Genomic DNA, 21420 nt, shown 5'->3' on the forward strand with positions numbered 1-21420 from the left:
AAAAGAAAGGGACAGGACACAGTGTCTGGAGACAATGACCTGCTCCCTCAGCCACATCATCTGCCACACTACACCTGGACCCACTGAGTGCCCTAAAACTACACCTGGGCCCACCATGTGCCCTGGGCCCACAGTGTGCCCCTGAACTCCACCTGGACCCACTGCGTGCCCCTGAACTCCACCCGGACCCACTGTGTGCCCCTGAACTCCACCCGGACCCACTGTGTGCCCCTGAACTCCACCTGGACCCACAGTGTGCCCCTGAACTCCACCTGGACCCACAGTGTGCCCCTGAACTCCACCTGGACCCACAGTGTGCCCCTGAACTCCACCTGGACCCACTGTGTGCCCTTGAACTCCACGTGGGCCTGCTGTGTGACCTTGAATTCCACCTAGGCACACTGTGTGATCTTAAACTACACCTGAGTCCACTGTGTGACCTCAGGCACATCACTCCTTTACTAGGAGCCTCAGTTCATCTGTAAACTGTGGGTAATAACAGCTAACTAGCATTGCGGTTAATCCTCCATGAATAGCTCCGTTCTTTTTGTCCTGTAGAGCCTGACTTCTTGGGGTGCTGGTCCTAGTCCCATCTTGGAAGCCACTAAAAGGATGATATTATTCCTTGGGTTCTCAGGTTTAATCATAGCTCTCCACTCCCTTCCACGCCCACGGCCCTCTTGAAGCAAGCCCCCAGAGAGCTTCCGGCTGGAGGTCTGTCTCCTGCCTCTGCCCCCTTGCGGAAGTAGGTGCAGGGAGTGTCGTCAGGTGGAAAGGGGAATAGGGTGTCCCATGGCCCGTTTGGAGCTGGACGATGGCGGGACCACAGCGTGAGTGCACTGGGGGTTGATAAGCAGGGAGCCTGCAGCTGTGGCCAGCTCCTGTGAGCAGGCAATGGAGCTGAGGGCAGGGAGGAAGCTGCTGCAGGGTCCCAGTGGGAAGGGAGGCATGCTGGGGGGCTCTGGTCTCTGCTTCCATAGTTCAAGGGGAAGCCCTTCCAGCAAGCAACTGACCACCATGCTTGTTTCCTTCCTAGGTCAAGTGTACTCCTTCAGCCAGCAGCCCCAGGATCAGGCCGTGGTGTCGGGGCAGCCGGTGACACTGCTGTGCGCCATCCCCGAATACGATGGCTTCGTTCTGTGGATCAAGGATGGCTTGGCTCTGGGCGTGGGCAGGGACCTCTCAAGTGAGTACCCCCAGGCCTCCCTAGGAAGGCCTGGAACCCACCCCTGCCCTACTCACCCACCCACCCTGCTAGGGAACCCCATCTTCATAGGCATTTTGGGGGATTAAGTCTCAGCTTTCATTGTAGATTCCATGAGCAGAGTCGGGCAAGGCAGGCCCTGGTCCAGGATGCATAGGACTTTGAGGGCCCCTCTGACTTCCGGTGATGAATTACAAGTAAACCCTCCATTCTGGCTGTCAGTCCTAAACCTAGCACAACGTTGGCTTCGCGGGTCCATTCCAAAGTCAAACACGTCTCATGTAAAGTCAGATTTCCAGAAGTAAAGCCTTCGTCTTTCTTCATCCCAAATGTATTCCCCACTTAAGACACAACCTGGTTCTTCCCTTCTTCCATCCATTGTTGTTTGTTGCTGTGTTTTTAATTGCTAAGTCGTGTCCGACTCCTTTGCCATCCCCATAGCCTATAGCCCACCAGGCTCCTCTGTCCATGGGATTCTCCAGGCAAGAATACTGGAGTGGGTTGCCATTTCCTTCTCCAGGGGATCTTCTCAACCCAGAGATCGCACCCACGTCTCCTGCATTGGCAGGCAGATTCTTTTGCAGTGAGTCACCTTGGAAGCCCTCTTCCATCCATTAAAGGGAACCAAGTAGATTGAAAATGCAAAGAAAGCTGGTAGGGCTTAGAGGTTACCATGTGATGAAGAGAAAAGAAAACAAGTCTTTAAAATAAATTCCAGGCCTTGTTCAGCCCACCCAGGCTGGTATTCAGCAAAGATGCACTGGTGGGCTCTGGTGCCTGTTGATGACTGGTGTCTGAGCTGCCTGGTTGGCACCCACACCCCATCACCTGTTAAGTATTGTAAATGTCAACCCTTAAGTCCATACAGATGTCTTTCCAATCCATCCTCTCTCCTGGGAGAAAAAAGACTGAAATCATCTTGGTCACTCACGCATCAGTCATTGCAATTCTCCCCTGGCGAGGGTCGGCATGTGGCTGTTTGCTAAGCTTAGCATGAACTGTAAAATGCAGAACAAGGGATGTGAGTGTCCCTGCCATCAAGGAATGTCTGGGGGTGGAGAAGGAGAGAAAAATATGTATTCAACTGAGAAGTAGCTTTGCCTCTCTCCTGGGGTACAGCTGCAAGAAAATAAAATTCGAAGTGCACTCGGGAACAGGATGGTTGGAAAATTAATATTTTAAAATGTGAGTTATATCTTGCCAAAAATGTATATTGAAACATTACAGCAATGGTCAATAGCATCCCGGGGTTTGAGTGCTACAGCCCAGCTGAGCATGGATAAAATACACAATCACGTCTCCAAAATATACTGTGCTGCCATAAAATTTAAGTATTATGGGAACCAGCCAATTTCAGGGACTCTGAACTCCCTTACCCGAGAGGAACTAGGGAAATGGCACGATCTTCCCGAACCAGAATGGTTCACACTTCACGTGGCCCTGCACCGCTGCTGGTTAAGGAGGCTCTCTGGGTTCCTGGTCAGGGGTTGAAAACTGAAAGCTTCAGTCAGGGACTGGGTTCTTGTTGGGTCAGTGGCCAAGAGAAGGCCCCAGGTCACTGTGGATGGTTCCTAGGGTGGTCATCGCCACACAGATAATTGACCCTCTGGCATCCACTTCCGAAATGACTTTCTGGGACCTGAGACTGGGTCTTGCTAAGTGCTGGAGGGCAGCAGGCTTGGATGGACTGGGGTCTGCTTCCTCTCCAACCTGACTCCATTGATAGAAAGAAGTCTGGCCCTCTCCTTGCAGAACTGATGAACTCAAACTCTTAGTAACATATTTTCTCTGGATTTGATCACTTGTCCCAAAATAGAATCATGACAGTGATGACAACTATATGCTTAATAAACATTGTTTGCTTGCCTGATAAGAAAGTGAGTGTAAGAGTGCGGCAATTATTTGCCAAGCACTAAATATTATGAGGCCCAGAGTTGTGGGGTTTTAGCCTGCTGCAGCTCTGCCCTCTTCCATTTTAAGTATGTGGCTCCATCCAGTCCACCAGGAATGATCCCTAACTGAAGACCTTACTATCTTCCTGGCCACCGAGACTGGAAAAAAATCAGTCGAAGAAAGTGATTTATAAATACACTCCCTCATATTGATAGAACATTTTTCTTCTAAGAAGCTGAAATTCTTCTCAGACATTATCTCATAAATCTACAATGATCCATGGGTTATAAAAAAAAAAGAAGGCTTTTCCTCCTTTTACTTGCCAGGTAAATAAAGTCACAGCTGAGAAAGAAATTGATTCAAACATATCTCAAGCCCAATGCATGGGAAATATTGAGAGCAAGAGGAGAAGGGGGCAACAGAGGATGAGATGGTTGGACGGCATCACTGACTCAATGGACATGAGTATGAGGTAGTTAGTGAAGGACAGGGAAGCCTGGCATGCTGCAGTCCATGGGGTCGCAAAGAATCAGACTTGACTTAGTGACAGAACAACAAATTCATGGGATCCTGACTCCCAACCCCCAAAATGCTTGTGCCCTGTGTGCTAAAGACAGGGACCTCTCTGGCTACCTTACATCACTGTCATCTTCAATTTTTAATTTATTTGTTTTTAATTGGAGGATAATTGTTTTACAATATTGTGTTGGTTTCTGCCATACACCAACATGAATCTGCCATAGGTATGCATATGTCTCCTCCCTCTTCAACCTCCTTCCCACCTCCCACCCCATCCCATCCCTCTAGGTCATCTCAGAGCACCAGATTTGAGCTCCCTGTGTTTTACAGAGTTTAAACTAACATTTATAGACTACTTACTGTGTCAGGTGCTTTACACAGATAATCCTATCTATTCTTCCCCATAACTGTGTGAGGTACTAACATTGTCCCATTTTACTGACAAGGAAATGGAAGCACAAAGCAGTTAGAGTAACTTGCCCAAGATGGCAGAATTAGGGACTGATAGAGCTGACGTTGAAACCCAGGCAGTTTGTCTGTAGAACCCAGACCACCCATAATTTTACCTCCCCTGAGAGCAGCAAAAGAGAGTAATGGTACTAGTGGAAGGAGCTAGAACTTGCTCTGAATCTGTGATTCTGGGCCTGTGTTTTCCAAAGATGCTGCCAGTCCTCAGAACAGCATCACGACTCGTCGCTTAATTAGGCAAATACAGACAAACCCATCACTGATGTTTTCAGCAGCTTATGAGAGCAGAAGGCGGCTGCTGTTGGCTTGCGAGACAGCAAAACACGAGCTCCGGCCAGGATGCCTACAGGGGACCAGGAGCTGGTCACAAGGCAGCAGGTCGGAGGGGCTGGGGGCCACCCACCAGCTACACTGACAGCAGCTGCAGCAGGGAAGTGGACCAGCGCCCCCTTCCAGCTCCTCACCTGGCCCCGCGGAGAGCCAGCTTAACTTACCCGGGCTCCTCCCCAAAGCCCAGCAGAGGGCAGGAAGGGTGGGCAGGAGGGGAAGCCGCACTCTTGGGGCTGCAGCTGATGGCCCTGTAGCATCTCCGGCCAGGCCTGAACAGCTGTGGAGGGCATGCTGGGGACAATGCCCTGAGCCATGAAGACGTGAGCCTAACAGGCTCAGCCACACAGGATGCACACCAAAAGCATACTGGGGAGCCTGGCGGGGGATCACTGCTGCCTGCACTGACCAGGAATGGGTGCCCCTTAACAGCCCACCCCCAGGGAACCCTGCCCTTCTCTCTGGAAGACCTGTAGGTTATGGGGGTAAGAGAGGCCCTAGAGCACCCAAGAAATCTCCTCTGTAGTGTCCCTGACAGGGGATCGTCACACATCTGCTTGAATACAGCCAGTGACGGGAACCTCACTACCACCTCTGGCAGCCCAGATCTCTGTTGACACCAGTACATTGCTAACAGTAACCTAAAGTGTGTCCCCACATTCATTGTGCCCCTTGGTCCAATCCTTAGAAGCTACACAAACACGTCTAACCCCTACTAAGAGACAGAAAAATTTGAAGAGAGCTATGGCACATCCCCTGTCCTGTCTCTCAAGCCCTAGTCTTCTCTTTAAAAGGCCAAATGTGCCCAACTGCCTCCTGCTGAGAACTCACTGAGAACTCACTCTGCCCTAGTGAAGGCCCTTCAGAAAGAGAAGCAGTTTGGGGCTCTCAGAGGGTGGATGGGCCTCTGGAAAGAGAGGGACCCTGTATGTGGGGACCCACAGAGGTCAGGGGAAGGGGTGGGTGGAAGACAGGTCCTGTGGGGAGGAACTAAGGAGATCGAGGGCCCAGCAGCAGTGAAGATGCAGACATAGAGAACCGACTTATGGACACAGTGGGAGGGGAGGAAGGAGAGGGTGAGACGAGCGGAGAGAGTAGCGTGAAAGCATATGCGCTTCCATCGGTAGAATAGACAGCTATGGAAATTTGCTGTATGGCTCAGGGAACTCAAACCGGGGCTCCGTAACAACCTATAGCGTGGAAAAGGTGGGAGGTGGGAGGGAGGTTCAAGAGGGAAGGGACACAGGTATAACTATGGCTGATCCATGTTGAGGTATGGCAGAAACCAACACAATATTGTAAAGCAATTATCCTTCAATTAAAAATAAATAAATTAAAAAAATGAAGGTTGAGGGCCCAAGACCCGGGACAGAGAGTCTCTGCCCAACCCGGCAGCCACAACCCATGATGTATTTTCATTCAACCCACGGAGCAGCAGGAAAACTGCTTAATGATTCATCATTCTCAAGCTTTTATTTATCTATTATTCTTCGCCAATGGTATAAGAGGCCCCCAATTTTTAAGTGTCCTGGGTGTCACTTAAGTGCTTAATCAGGCCCTGGGGGCCCAGGGGGTCATAGTAAGAATGACCAGAAAAGAGTCACTTAAACGGCCCAAAGTGACCAGAGGTTCCTGGGCTCTGGGGGGTGGGCCTCGGTTTCTACTTCCTGTCCGTCTGCAACCAAAGTTTTCCCCCAAAGCCACTCTTGCTCTTTTTCCAACTATCTTTGTTTCTTTCTTCTCTCTCCCTCTGACCCTGTCTTCTCTGTGACTCTGAGCCTGGGTCTCTCTGTCTTTCTGTGTGTGTTTCCTCATCAGGATGCATGTCTGCTTGGCTGGCTGAGTTCCAGGGTGACAACCCATTGTGTCTGTCCATGTTCAGCTCCTTCCCGCTCTAATAATAGCTTCTCTGACATCCCTAAACTTAAAACCTGCAATACCTTTATACACACACACACACACATGCTGTCCTAACTCCCCGGGGAAGCTCACTTTTGTGCTCCTTACACTGAGATCAGGGCCCTGCGCCATCTCCTCCTGCTCTGCCGGCCCCTAAGACCAGCCCCCACCTCCACCCCCACACCCCCACTCCCCCCAACCCTCGCTCGATGTCCCGCCCACTGTGCCCGTCAGTCATGCCGGCCTCTCCATCCCCGCCCCGCCCCCCTGATACACCTGCCTTCTCCACAGGTTACCCGCAGTACCTGGTGGTAGGGAACCACCTGTCAGGGGAGCATCACCTGAAGATCCTGCGGGCAGAGCTGCAAGACGATGCTGTGTATGAGTGCCAGGCCATCCAGGCTGCCATCCGGTCCCGCCCTGCGCGCCTCACCGTCCTAGGTAAGAACCGTCCCTGCTCGCAGCCAAGGATGCTGTGAGAAGCAGCCAGGGCTCAGCTCCAGAAATCAGGGGCCAGACTGGAGGGGCCTGCCCACTGGACAATAGGGCTGCTGCCCCACTGTGTCAGTCCGTCCCCACCAAAAGGGGGAAAGTGAACATCCCTGTCCTGGACATCAGAAGGCTGGTGTCAGCCGACCTCTGACTCTGCCCAAGTCCAGTGTGTTTGACTGCCGCTGAGGAAGCTACAGAGGGCTCCTGGGTGCTTGTTTATTCAGGAAGCGAGTTCTGTGCATATGGTCTAAGTCAGGAGCTATGTGTGATGATGGAGATCCAGAGAAGAAGGGGATGTATCCTTGAGTCCCTTCTGTATGAATTGCCCTCCCCTGGTGCTGACAAAGCCACCTCTAGCCTCCTCTCCCATCCGGCTCTCCTGGTGATTCCAGCATCCACAGGGACCACTCTGGCCCTGCTCCTTCCCACCCCCACTGCTCCCTGGGAATCCCAGCTCTCAGCAGAGGCCCGGGCTGGCTGGCTACATCATCCCCAGGAAAACCATTACAGATTCTTAGGCCACATCACACCTCTGCCCCCTGGTCTCTCTTCATCTCGATTTCCCCGGGGGACATCCTCCTGAAGAGGTCCCCAGTACCGGACCCGGACACACCTGCCTGGAGACCAGGGGATGGGCTCAGCTACCCCCTCAACTGCCTCATCCTCATTTAGAGTTCAGCCCCATCAACTGCCTCCTCCAGCCAGATGTTAGCGAGGAGCCAGGCCTGCTGGGAACCATGCCAGTGCATCAGTAATAATAGCTCACGTTTGCTTCGCGCCGCACAGCAACCCTCTCAGCACCTCCACTTGCATTACCTCGCCTGTTCTGACGCGGACCTGAGGGATGGGGAAGGTACCCCAGGTGAGGATCTGAGGCTCCTAGAACAAAAGGGTGGATGTTGGGGGTGGTGCACAGGCTTCTGGAAGAGGGAAGTCCACCCCAAACCCTCTGGCCCACCAGTGCCTGCCCCTAGCAGCTGTTGAAAAGTCTGACAACAGGGTCAACAGCTGGGGCACTCCCTCCTCGCCGCCAGACAGCTGAGGTGCATGGCTGCTCAGAGATGAAATATTTAAGAGGGTGTCAGATCTACACGGCCAGCATGCTTGGATAGGCCCTGGAGGACCACTCACCCAGCATGGAGCTTGGCTTCTTGAGACGGGGAGGAGAAACCGGCAGCCAACCTCAGAGACCCCCTTCAACCTCTGAGCCTCCCCCAGAAGGAATGAGAGAAATAAGCCTTCTCTGGAGGGTCAATGAGCAGGGGTCCCTTGACCAGGAAGCGGCGGGCCGCCTGTGTTAGAGGGAAAGTCTTCCACCTGCGTCTCTCTTGAGATATGGCTGAAACGGGACCCGGCCCCTGATCGCTGTGAGGATTGAAGGAAAAGAGAAGGAGGATTTAGTGCCTACTATATTTTCTGATCTTTGAGGATTGCAAAAGGCCAGTATAGGTTTGCTAAGCAGTTGTAGGACTTTTTTTTTTTTTGGTAAGAGGACTGGATTCTATTTTATTTAGGAGTGGGGGGATGGGGAGTGCTGCGCTGTGTCTTTATTGCTGCGCACGGGCTTTCTCTAGTTGCGTCGGATGGGGACTGCTCTTCGTTGCGTGTGCAGGATTTTTATTGCGGCCGCTTCTCTTGTTGTGGAGCACAGGCTATAAGGCGCGTGGACTTCAGTAGTTGTGGCACAAGGGGGTTAGTTGCTTCGTGGCATGTGGAATCTTCCCGGACCAGGGATCGAACTTGAGTACCCTGCATTGGCAGGCAGATTCTTAACCACTGGACCACCAGAGAAGTCCTGAGGTTGTAACATCTTTATCTCCAGAGGTTTTATAGCACCATGCCCCACTCTTGGACCCCTTCTAGAGGGTGAAAGTGAAAGTGAAAGTCACTCAGTTGTGCCCAACTTTTTGCAACCCCATGGACCTACAGTCCATGGAATTCTCCAGGCCAGAATACTGGAGTGGGTATCCTTTCCTTTCTCCAGGGGATCTTCCCAACCCAGGGATCAAAGCCCGGTCTCCCACATTGCAGGCAGATTCTTTACCAACTGAGCTATCAAGGAAACCCTTCTAGAGAGTACCAGAAATGCTAAACTGAGAGGGCCCTGAGCAGTGCCCACTCCTGACTTCACACAGGACTTCAAATAGATGGGGACACTTCTGGTCCTTAAGTTCTCATCCTGGGATCAGAGTTTCACCTGGTCATACCAAGCCACAGCCCCCTTTCATCTGTACTATCTCAGTTAGATTACAAAGTCCAAGTTATCCCAGATGTTTTACAGATAAGGAAGTTGAGACTCAGAGAGGCAAAAGCTCTCACAGGAGGTCACACAGCTCACTTGACATTCAAAACAGACGCCCGAGTTTCCAATTCCAAACCAGTGCTCTCTCCTCAGTGTCTAAATGCCAGTAGGACTGCCTTTGTCTGGTTGGTGAAGAGCCAGGCTCTGCGAGCAGGGCCTCAGGGTCTAATCTGAACACACTTAATTTTGTCTTGGGTCACATCTAGAAGGCATTCACCACCACCACCACCCCCCATCTCCCTCTTCACTGGCCTGACCTGGCACTGCCTTCTGGGCAGAGCTGGTTTGTGGGGGGAGATGTTTTGTGAGTTGGGAGATCAGCTGAGGAGGGGGAAGGCAGAGTTTCCAGGAGACCCCAGCAGGATGGCCTGGGTGGAATTCCTAAGATCAGAAAGGGAGCCTAAGCTGGCGTTTGTCCATCAACCTTTCACAAGACCACAACACCACTCCTCCAGCTTCCTCGGGCTCTGCTACAGTCTTCCCTGACTCCTCAAGGCTACCCTAGGTCCTCGTCTCTCACCTGTCCATGTAGGTCCCCAGCCCTAAATGGTCCTGTGGGTCTCCACTTTAAAGCTAGTCCTATGGGTCCCCTCCCTGAGCTGGCCCTGCAGGGCTCCAGCTGAGTTTCTCCGTGGTACACAGCCCCACCTGCTGCCCTGGAGGGAGGCCCTGCATGCAGACACTGACCCAGCCTTTTGGAAAGGGAACCTGGTCTACTCGCAGTGGTGGACAGACAGGGCTTCTCCAGTGCCAGTGGAAGAAAGAAGGCTGTTCCTACCCTGGCCAGCCAGCTTTCTGACCCATATCCCATCTGCTTTGCCATGACATCTCAGCCTGGGAATGTCCCAGCCGGATCCCCAAGGCCGGGGGAGGGGCATCCCAAGGGGGGACACTGCCTTCCCTGTGTTTCAGAAATGAGAGAGATTCCTAATTTTGTCTGTATTTGCCTGAGATAGATTTTTAATTAAATAAAGTAAGAGCCTGATTAGAACCTGCAGAAGATGTGAGAGCAGAATCAGATGGTATTCCAGCAAAATTGCAAAGCAAACATTGGCTGGACCAGAGGGAGACCCCCAGGGGTCTTCCATCAAAGCACCAAGTGAGAAGGGCAAATACGAGAGATTATATAGCCAACAGATGTGCATTGTTAAAATATGCATCTGCCAGCAGCCTGCTTGGAGAAGCCAAAGGGCTAGCTCAGAGTCTGCAGTGCTCCAGGGAGGGCCTGGGAACCTGGCCCGGCAGCCAAGCCTAGAGTCACAGACACATTAATGAGCCTTGTGTTTCCAGTTCTCAGATGCAATCAGGTGGGGAGCAACTGTGAGCTGAGGGTTTGCTACCCCAGGGAGACAGAGGGAGGGAGCCAGGGGGACAGAGAGGAAGAATGGGAAGAGGCAGCTCCTATGAAGCTGAGCAAGGTAAGGACTGGGCACCCTCCCACCCCCAGACCATCCCTGCAATCGTGGTGTCAGAGACAGAGCCACAGGCCTGAAGACAACAGTTATGGTCCTGCCATTAACCAGCTGTGGGCTGGTCACTCAACCACTCTGAGTCTCAGTTTCCTTATCTGTGAAATGATGCACATTCCTGCTTCTCCCACCTGCAGGAACCTCTGAATTGAAAAATACCAAAACTGTCCTGGGGCCAGAGAGGTAAGGGGGCAATAGCATTTGACTCCTTTAACTTCGTGAAAGCTGGATGGCAGGAATTTGGGGGGCAGGGGGGACCCAGAGCAGGAGGACATGGGCACCAAGGATCTGATAAACAAACATTTGCTGAACACGTATTAGGTGCCAGACACTGGAGACTCATTAGTAAATGAGAGAGAAAAGCTCCCCTTCCTAGTGGAGCTCTCGTTCTAGCAGAAAGAGAGAGACAATCACTACACAGTAAACATTAAGCCAGCACATTGTGTAGCTGTGTAGGATATCAGGTGATAACACGTGCTATGAAAATGAGGAAGCAGAACAAGGTAGGGGGGATTGAAAGTCGGGCGCTGGGGGTGGAGGAGGAGGAGGATTGTGGATGTCAAGTTAATTATTAAAAAGGGGATTTTCCCGGGCTTCCTACCCCATTTCCCTCTTCTTCCTGGTTTGTTTTAATATAAACTCTGCTGCCTTGTGGCTCCCAGTAGAAACAAAGCTTCCTACATCAACATGAATTATTTAATGACAGAAAGTAAGTCAATTTACATGAAGAGGGTATCTTTAAAATGATGTAAACCCCAAATACTTTGGGGCAGACAAATAAGGTCCAGATGTGTCTTCCCTTTGTCTCTGTCTGCAGCTCTTCCAGCTGGGGAGCTCTCAGGTCTGTATGTCCACAGAGCCAGCGGCATCCCCCAGTCCCCATTCCCCTAACCTTCTGGGCAGGTGGCTCCAGAGACAGATGGTACACAACCCAGGTCCCACAGCAAAGGAAGGCGGAACTGAAATGGCCCAAGAGGGCTGGCTTCTAAAATCATTCTCTCAGAAACAGGTGGTGAGAGTGCCACCCGGTCACCCTGTCGGGGGTGAGTAGATCTTCAGGGGTGAGGAAGCACCTCCACAAAACAAAGCCCAAGCTCCCTCTGTGGCACGCGGGGCCCCCTAAGGCCTGCCCTCAGCTTGTTCTCCAGCCCCTGCTCCCGGGTAATGACCAGCTCGCGGCACCCTCCACTAACCACACCCCTGTGCCTTCGCTCACATGTGCTTCTGCCTGGAATGCCCTTCCCACCTCTCTTCGCTTGGCCACTTCTTGCTCACTTGTCAGGATTCATCTTAGATATCGCGTCCTCCAGGAAGTCCCTGAATGCCACATGGCCTGGCTGTCCTGCTCTGGGCTCCCTTAGCCTTCTGTCCCACCTCAATCACAACACTCATCATGTTCTGTTGAAAGTCACTGTTCACACGTCTGGCTCCTACACTGGGTGTCTGAAAGGCAGCATGCAACCCTCATGTTTAGCCTAAAGGCACATGCCAGGGCCTCAGGAAGTGTCCCCCAGGTGACTGTAGTGACAGAGGTGGGACTGACTAGCGGGATCATACTGAGCCTCACCATGAGAACAGTACCTGGTAGATAATACGTCCTTGATACACAGGAGAGTTGTGTTGTGTTGTGTTGTGTTGTGTTGTGTTTATAGAGGCAACACAGCTTCACGGTTAAGAGCCCACAGCCAACTTGCCTGCACTTGAAACCTGTGGTGTGACCTTGGACAGTTATTCAGCCTCTCTGTGCCTCAGTTTCCTCATGAGTAATATGGGGGGATAATTTTATCTGTCCTCTTAGTCTTAGAAGATTTCATGAAATAATACACATAAGGTATTTCTCACAACAGCACCTGGTATGCCACAAGGCATGCAGGCATTGGCTGCTGTTACTATACCTGTTGTTGTTACTGTTATTCCTGCAATGCGAAGAGAAACCAACAAGTGACTCCTCCTTCCTGGGGGATCAGGCTTTTGTGTCTGGAGGAGCAGCGGTTCCATCCAGCATGCAGGCAGAAATCTACGAATTCTGCAGGCCTCTCCGGGCTCACACACCCAGAAAGACAAGCAGAATTGATTTCCTTATCTCCTCATTAAGTGAGTTTTGCCTGGGCCCCAGCCTAATCTTAGGTGCCGTATCGCATTTGTGCTGTGTGTCTGCTTCCTGCCACATTCATTACCCTGCAGTCACCCCCAAATTGGGGTAGCAAGTAAGCTGGAGATGGGAGCTAGAAGAGCAAGAACAATCACCCTTATCTCCCGAAGCTCCAGGACAGAGGTGGTACCTGGGCATCTGTGCACCTCACCTTATGCACACCTGCCCCCACTGCCCGGTCTCCCCACCCTCTTCCTGCCCCTCTGCCCTTTCAGGGGCCCAGGCCACCCCAAGACCCCCTGGGCCAGTGGCAGATTCTGCTTCTCCCCCTCTCTTTGGCCACTGTGTGCCCCTCTTTGACTTTTTGCTTTAACTCTGTGCCCACGTGCTCTTGTAGGTTACAAGGTGGGAGTAGCTTCAGGGATCATTGAGTTACTTGAAGCTGACAAATGGTCCCTCGATTCCAAATTATAGTATAAGCTCTCTGTGGGTGGAATCTTGATTTCTGAGGTCCACACTTGGATTCAAGGCCGTATGCTCCCCCCATAGCAGTTGTTGATGGGAGATCGGCAGAGATGGGGTGTCTCCCTGAAGGTCCCTGTAGCCACTGGGTGGAGGTGTGTGGACTTTGGATCTGGGTCACGGTGGTCCTCTTTATGTTGTCTAACAGAACCCCCACCACGGTCCCCTTTTTCCTCTAATCGGCCATGTTGCGTGGAAAGGAGCCCACCCCCGTTCTCCTTGTTCTCCATCTCAGCCTCAGTGGGCTGTCAGGAGAGGCTGTTCCTCCCAGGCCAGGGCCTATCCATAACAGAAGGGAGTGCGCGGAAGAAGGGGACCCACAGATGCTGGGCGACCCCCAAGGCCCCAGAGAGGTTGGAGACCCCTCAGGGATGGAGTCAAACCCAGCGCTTCCCCTTTTGGCCTGAATGTAGGTGGCAGGGGGCAGGCGGGTCCCTCTGAAAGAAGAGAGAGGCCTGATGCAAGAGATGCACACACACACCCTTACCCCACCCAGCATCGCCAAAGGCAGTTGGAATAGACTCAGTGGATGAGAGAAGAGCTAAGCTGTCTGATCAAGTGGCCTTGCCGAGGTGACCTGATGCCTGATGTCACCTTGGGAAGCTCTTACCACTCAACACTGGAGGTGCCCCCACACAGCCACCCCAGGGCCAGCCCCTCCCCTCCCCATTCCAGCATTTCTTGCCTTCAACCTCAGCCCAAGGGAAGGCAGGGAGGTTTGTTGGAGCCGACCCGGGGTCTGCTGTATGCAAGGCATTCAGCTTTCTGCTCCTGCCCCCCACCACTCCATTTCTAGTTCCTTGCCCCCCAACACACTGCCCCCCACCACCACTAAGTGACTTGGGCTCTCCGGGGCAGCCCTGCAGTCCACCGTGCCCAGGGCACCAGCGTGTCTCCAAGTCTAAGCAGGACCAGGGCCCTGGCCCGGAAGTCGGGCAATGAGCATCATTGCCCCAGTCCTGCCACTGACCAGCGGTGAGCCATGGGATCCCTGAGTTTAACCTCTCGGGATCTGCTTTCCTTCTCCTGGGGAAAATGAGGAGCTGGAAAGATGACATGCAGAGCCACTCCACAGTTTGTGCTTCTTTCTCATTCCATCCTGGTTCAGGGGTCATTGTTCCCTGAGTCCTTTCCACTTGCTCCTGAGAGCAAGGATAGTATGTCCTTCCGCTGCTGTAATCAAGCATGACCCTAAGAGATGCTGAACAGTCCCCACTGCTCGGCCAAGAGGAGTGTGGGCTCAGACCATGGAGATTTGCAAAAGTCTGGCCCTGGATCCTCCAGCATCCACTGTTCAGTGTGAAACCAGCAGCTCCAAGGCTGCGTGTGAGATTTCAGCCACTTGCCTGTCACTTTCAGAATGCAGCTGCCTCGAGGCGGCCCTCACCAGTTCTGCCATCACTACTTCCTCTGGCCTGGACTTGGCCTCCCACATCCCTCCTGCCTGAAAAAGCCCCGTCAAGAGCCTGGCTCTCTCCACATACCCTCCTGGGTCCTCTGTCAGGAAGCCTAACCGGGTCCCTGTTTGTGCATCCAGATACATGGTGCACCGAGGACAAATGGACTGGCGTACACACTTACCCACACACACATACAAGTTCACAGCTTGGCAGAGTCATCAGTGCCCCCATGGTGGAAAGAAACAAGGCCCCTCAATCAAGACTATAGTCACTGCTGCATGCTAAGTCACTTCAGTCCTGTCTGACTCTTTGTGACCCTGTGGGCTGCAGCCCACCAGGCTCCTTTGTCCATGGGATTCTTCAGGCCTGGAGTGGGTTTCCATTCCCTTCTCCAGGGGATCTTCCTGACCCAGGGATCAAACCTGTGTCTCTAACATCTTCTGCATTGGCAGGCGGGTTCTTTACCACTAGCGCCACCTGGGAAGGCCAGTCACTGTTGGAAAATGGACAAATCTCAGTGATGCCACAAAAGTATTGACAGGCCCAGAAAAGGATGGAGCTGGAGGAACATGTCGCCCCAGCACAAGGTCCACTTCTCTACCGAGTCCCCTAATGAGAAATGAAGCTGAGGAAAGAGTCCTAGTTGATGTAGAGGGAGGGGCAGGGCCAGCCAGCCCCCCAGGGGTGAAGGGCCCTCTCCTGGCTCCAACCTGTGGGGCAGCATGGGTGTCAGCCCTGGGACTCTGCCCAAGGCCAGAGCTGGGGAGAGCCCAAGAGGCCAGGGCTGGTCAGGGAGACCTTGAAAGGGTAAGAATAACTCACTACTTCGCTCCGACCTCAGCCCAGCCTGAGAGGAGGGTTTCATGGCAAATTATGGATTTAAAACTAGCAATGAATCTCCATTACAGCATGAAATGAGAAAGGAAAATGCCACTAAATGGAAGCCTTCCTCCAGCAGCCAATGGGCAAGGGAGGGTGTCATGTTAGGAGGGAGGAGAGAGACAAAGCTACGCAACCCGAGGCAGGCTCCCAGGAGTGCTCCCGAGAGCCCCTGCACCCCGGGGCGCACGGAGGACCCCACAGAGATGGAGGATGCCAGGAGCCAGTCTCTCCGCACGGGCAGTTTTCTGCAGAGGAAGTATGCACAGAGCTACGTCAGGACTGGGGGCGGCCAGAGCTTTGTCATCTTGCCACTGTGTCACAATGAGCCCCGTGTCATAGGTCCAGCTAGAGAGGAGCATTTCAGGGACCTTGACCCACTGCGGGGTCATCCACACAGGGGGGCTTTTTTACCTCCTCACCATCTCTGGCAGGCAGGCATGAGGTTTCTTTTTACAGATGCAGAAGCTGGCATACAAAGAAGCCCATTCACTTGCCCCAGGTCACATAACAGTTAAGAAAAAGAGCTAAAATCTGAACTTGGGTCTTTCTGGCTCGAAAACCCTTGCCCTTTCTTGCTAAGTCCTGGCCCTCCCCTTTCCCCAAATTCTGTTGAGAATTACTGCTGCCTGACTCCTCCTCTTACGATCACAGGTCTCTTTCCAGCCCCAGGAGCTCCGGGAACCCTGTCTGAGCCCTATGGCCACCCAGGCCCCCAGAGTCAGAGGGGCAGCCTTGCACAAAGAACCAAGGCTTCAGAAAACCCTTCCTGGCAGCCCTGTTCCCCTGATGCACCTTGGGAGCCAGGGCCCCTAGACCCACAGCATCCATTTTCCGTCCCATTAAGTCTCATCATCAGGGGAACAGCCGGCAGCTTCTTTCCCGGTCGCTCTGGGCCTCTAAATTGTTCCGTCCGTTGTGGGAGAGGTTTTCCTGAGCGGGAGGTTCGTAGGCCCCCGGAAACCCACACGACTGCCTCTGTCTCATGAAAATACATAGCTGAGCCCCACAGCCCACGAAGGCTGGCTTCCAAAAGAGTGTCACATTTTCACAAGTCGATCAAGGTGTTTGTAAATGTTTATCGAAAGGGAGAATTTTCCATATGTAAATATGTCAGGAGTGGTGTGATGTGAGCAGCCAAGAAATCACCAGTGCCAGGAATACCCCTGCAGCCTCTGGGGTGGAAGGCAAGAAACAGGGACACAGGCTACTGACCTCACAGCCATCCTCCTGAAAGAGCTGGCCCTGCTCGAGCCCCAAACACACCCTCCGCTCACTTCCCCTCTGTCTACACGCAGAGAAAGACACATGTTCAGCGGGGTGATGGAGAAAACTTGTTTTGCACATGGGTCGACAGAGGTCTGAAAAGAAATAAGACGGGGGTTGCACGATCCCTGGAGAGGGAAAACAAGTCCCCTCTGACTCTGCAAGACAGAGAACAGTGGGCTTTGAGCAAGGGTCACCTGAGACTACCCTGTCCCTCCTCTTGCTCCAGCCTCAAATACCAATTTGACCTGGGCAACAGTTCTACTAAGAACCGATAGAAGCCCCCCCCACCTCCCGACCAGAATCAAACCTTGGTTAGACAGTGTTAAAGCTAGAAGTGTTACCAAAAGTGGGGTCTGGCTGCTTGCCACTTGAAGGCTAATACTCAAGAAGCAAGGTTGGTAGAAAGGAAAGTTGGCTTTATTCCAGAGGTTGGCATCCAAGGAAGAGGGTGGACTTGTGTCCAAAGGTTGATTCCAGCAGTGGGCAAGGGCTTCTAAAAGGGAGTTTCTGGGGTTTGTAGGTGAAGGGAGGTGGTCATCTTGCAATTGGTCATCGGTGGTCTGACCAGCATCATCCTGACTCTTTTAAGAACAGTTAGTCTTCAGTTCCAGGGTTAGTTTGTTCCTCTCTCTTTGAGGTCAATTCTCAGCATTGTTGCAGCTTATGTCATGGCTACAGTCTGGTCATCGTGTAATTAACATCTACTGGGTGGAGGTTCTGGTGTCTGCAAAACAGCTGACAGGATATGGCTCAGAATATTGTCTATAGCTCTTGAGGAGAAACTAAAAGTCCTGGACTTTGCTTAATGACTAAACAATTACTATTTTTTGTCCTGTTTAGCTGTTTTCTTTTGCTTCTGCATTTTCTCACTTCTCTGATTAAACTTCATCTTTGGCTAAAGTTTTTCTACAGACAAAAGGCAGGTGGAAGACATGGGGGAGACAAGCCATAGGGTCCTGCTGTATTTCAGAAGGAATCCGCCAATGAAGGCTTCTTCCTTCATTCTTTTTCTTTTTTTAATATTTATTTTTATTATTTATTTATTTACTTGGCTGCGCTGAGTCTTAGTTGCGGCCAGCAGGATCTAGTTCCCTGACCAGGGATTGAACGTGGACCCCTTGCATTGGGAGTGCAGAGTCTTAGCCACTGGACCACCAGGAAAGCTCCATTTCATTCTGTTTTTTCAATATACCTGTATGCACTTTCTGTATGCCTGGCACTGTCCTAGGCACGGGAAATGTGTACATGATCAGAACTGATTAAAATCTCCTGCCTTCGTGGAACTTATATTCTAGCAAAGGGAGTGGGGCAATAAACAATAAATATAAGAAGAGAATGTTATAGTTTATTAGAAGGTGTTAAGAGCTATCAAAAAATGTAAAGCAGAGTGTAAGAGATAGGGTTTCCTGGAGAAAAGGGCAAGTTGAGCAGTCACGGTGGACTTCTCAGAGGAGGTGACCTTTTCCATCTTCCCCTTTATTTTTTAAGAGTTTTACTGAGGTTAATTTATATACCATTAAATCCACCCCTTTTACTTGCACAACTCAATGATTTTCAGTGAATATATAAAGTTATACAACCATGGCCATAACCTACTATTAGGTCATTTCCTAAAAAGATCTCTTGTCAATCTCTGCTCCCATCCCCAGGCCCGGGAAACCACTGATCAGCTTTGTGTCTCCGTGGATGTACCTTGTGTGGATATTTCATACAAATAGACTCTTAAAATAAGTGGCCTTTGTGTCTGGCTTCTCGAATTAGCATCATGTTTTTGAGACATCTATGTTATAGCAAGTGTCCGTAAATTATTTCTCTTTTTTTGTAATATTTATTCACTTGTTTATTTGGCTGCATTGGGTCTTAGTTGCAGCACACAGGATCTTTCACTGTGTCATGTGGGCCTCTCTAGGCACTCAGGCTTAGTTGCCCCAAGGCATGTGGGATCTTAATTCGCTGACCAGGGATGGAACCCATGTCCCCTCTTTGGAAGGTGGATTCTTAACCACTGGACCACCAGGGAAGTCCTATAGTTCATATCTTTTTGTTGTTGAGTAGTATCCCATTGTATGGTGGTGGTGGTCGTTCAGCCGCTCAGTCGCGTCCAACTCTTTGTGACTCCATGGACTGCAGCAGGCAGGTCTCCCTGTCCTTCAGTACCTCCTGGAGTTTGCTCAAACTCATGTCCATTGAGTCAGTGATGCCACCCAACCATCTCATCCTCTGTCGCCCCTTTCTCTTCCTGCCCTCAGTCTTTCCCAGCACCAAGGTCTTTTCCAGTGAGTCAACTCTTCCCATCAGGTGGCCAAAGTATTGGAGCGTCAGCTTCAGCACCAGTCCTTCCAATGAATATTCAGGACTGATTTCCTTTAGGAGTGACTGGTTTGACACCCTTGCTGTCCAAGGGACTCTCAAGAGTCTTCTCTAGCACCACAAATCAAAATCATTAATTCTTTGGTACTCAGCCTTCTTTATGGTCCAACTCTCACATCTGTACTGGAAAAACCATAGCTTTGACTATACAGACCTTTGTCGGCAAAGTGATGTCCTTGCTTTTTAATATGCTGTCTAGGTTTGTCAAAGCTTTTCTTCCAAGGAGCAAGCGTCTTTTATTTTTATGGCTGCAGTCACGGTCTGCAGTGATTTTGGAGCCCAAGAAAATAAAGTCTGTCACTGTTTCCATTTTTTCCCCATCTATTTGCCATGAAGTGATGGGACCAGCTGCCATGATCTTCATTTTTTGAATGTTAAGTTTTAAGCCAAGTTTTTCACTCTCGTCTTTCACCTTAATCAAGAGGCTCTTTAGTTCCTCTTTGCTTTCTGCCATTGTATGGTTAGATATATTTTGTTTATTCTTTCATCACCTGGTGGACATTTGAATTGTTTCCAGTTTGAGTCTGTATGTCTAATGCTGCTATGAGCATCCATATTCACATGGTAGGTAAAGAATCCACCTGCAATGCAGGAGACGCAGGTTCAATTCTTGGGTTGGGAAGATCCTTTGGAGGAGGGCATGACAACCCACTCCAGTATTCTTGCCTAGAGAATCCCATGGACAAGAGGAGCCTGGTGAGCTACAGTCCTTAGGGTCACAGGGAGTCAGATACCAGTGAAGTGACTTAGCAAGCGCACACGTGAGCATTCACATACAAGTCCGTGTATATGTGTGTGTTTTCACTTTTCATGGGTAAGATTCCTAGGAAGTGAAATAGCTAGACCATGTGGAAAGCTTACACTTAACTTTTTAAGAAAGTGACAAAGCGGCACCAACCTTGAGTTCCTGGGGGAAATCCCATCTGGCCATGGTGTTCAATCTTTTTTTTTTTTCAATGTTGCTGCATTCAGTTTGCTAATTTGGGACTGAGGGCTTTCAAAGTTTCCAAAGTAGCTACATCATTTTACTTTGTTCCCACCAGCAGTGTATGAGAGTTCCAGTTTCTCTACATCCTAGTCAACACTGTGTATTGCTTGGCTTTTCTGTGATGACCAATCTATTAGATTGAAGTGGTTCTCCACTACACTTTCAATTTGCATTCCCCAAATGACTTATGTGTTGAGCATCTTTGGACCTGCTAATTATCCATTTTTTATTTTCTTTGGTGAAGGGTTTATTCAGATCTTTTGCCCATGTTTAAACTGCATCATTTGTTTTATGATTATCCTTTGTAAGAGTTCTGTGTACACTCCAGATACAAGTCCTTTATCAGATATATAATTTGCAAATATTTTCTCTCAGTCTGTGGCTTGTCTCGTCATCTCCTTAATGGTATCTTTTGAAGTACAAAAGCTTTTAATTTTAATCGAGCCCAATTTAGTAGTTTCTTTTCTTTGATGGATTGTGCTTTTGGTATTACATCTAAGAACTCTGTCTAACCCAAGGTCACAAAAATTTATATTTTCTTGTATAAGTTTTACAGTTTTAGCTCTTACAAATAGCCCATGATTCATTTTTTATGTTTATCCTTTTCAAATTTATTCATTTTTTAATTGGAGGATAATTGCTTTACAATGTTGTGTTGGTTTCTGCCACACATCAACATGAATCAGTCATAGGTATACTTATGTCCCCTCCCCCTTGAGCCTCCATCCCACCCCTCTAGATTATCACAGAGCACTGGGTTGAGCTCCCTGCATCATACAGCAAATTCCCACTGTCTAATTTACACATGGTAATGTATATGTTTCAATACTACTTGCTCAATTCATCCCACACTCTCCTTCCCCAGCTGTGTTCACAAGTCTTTTCTCTCTGTCCGCCCTATTACTGCCCTACAAATAAGTTCATCAGTGCCAACGAATAGTCTATGATTCATTTTAAATTAATTTCTGGGTAATTTGTCAGGTAAGGAACTAAATTCATCATTTTTGCATATAGCCACCCAGTTGTCCCAACTTCAGTTGTTGAAAAAGATTACCCTTTCCCCCACTGAATTGCATTTGTCAAAAATCAATTGACCAAAAATGTAAGGGTTCATTTCTCAACTCTCAATCATGATAAATTGATCTATATGTTTATTCTTATGCCAACCCTCCACTGTCTTAATTGCTAAAAACTTTATGCTAAAGTTTGAAGTCAGGAAAGATAGGTTCTCTGATTTTGTTCTTTTTCAAAATGGTGTTAGCTGTTTTGAATCCCTTGTATTTCCATATAAATTTTAGGATCAACTTGTCAATGTTTGCAAGATGGT

The 21420-nt window shown here is 50.3% G+C and overlaps 1 protein-coding gene across 3 annotated transcripts in view; it reads left to right on the top strand.

Annotated features, from left to right (window-relative positions):
- KIRREL3 (kirre like nephrin family adhesion molecule 3) overlaps window positions 1–21420 on the top strand; it is a 130086-nt gene that overhangs the window by 30360 nt on the left and 78306 nt on the right. For 2 of the 3 annotated variants that reach the window (XM_081534968.1, XM_081534967.1), the window contains exons 2-3: window positions 1037–1186; window positions 6602–6751. In XM_081534968.1, the coding sequence (XP_081391094.1) occupies window positions 1037–1186; window positions 6602–6751 (300 nt within the window). Of the gene's footprint in view, window positions 1–1036; window positions 1187–4356; window positions 6752–21420 lie in introns of all 3 variants that reach the window. The other variant, XM_081534969.1, reaches the window with a different exon arrangement.

The sequence above is a fragment of the Giraffa tippelskirchi genome, chromosome 10 (assembly GCF_054371585.1).
Source record: "Giraffa tippelskirchi isolate mGirTip1 chromosome 10, T2T-mGirTip1v1.2.pri, whole genome shotgun sequence".
NCBI classification, from domain to species: domain Eukaryota; kingdom Metazoa; phylum Chordata; class Mammalia; order Artiodactyla; family Giraffidae; genus Giraffa; species Giraffa tippelskirchi.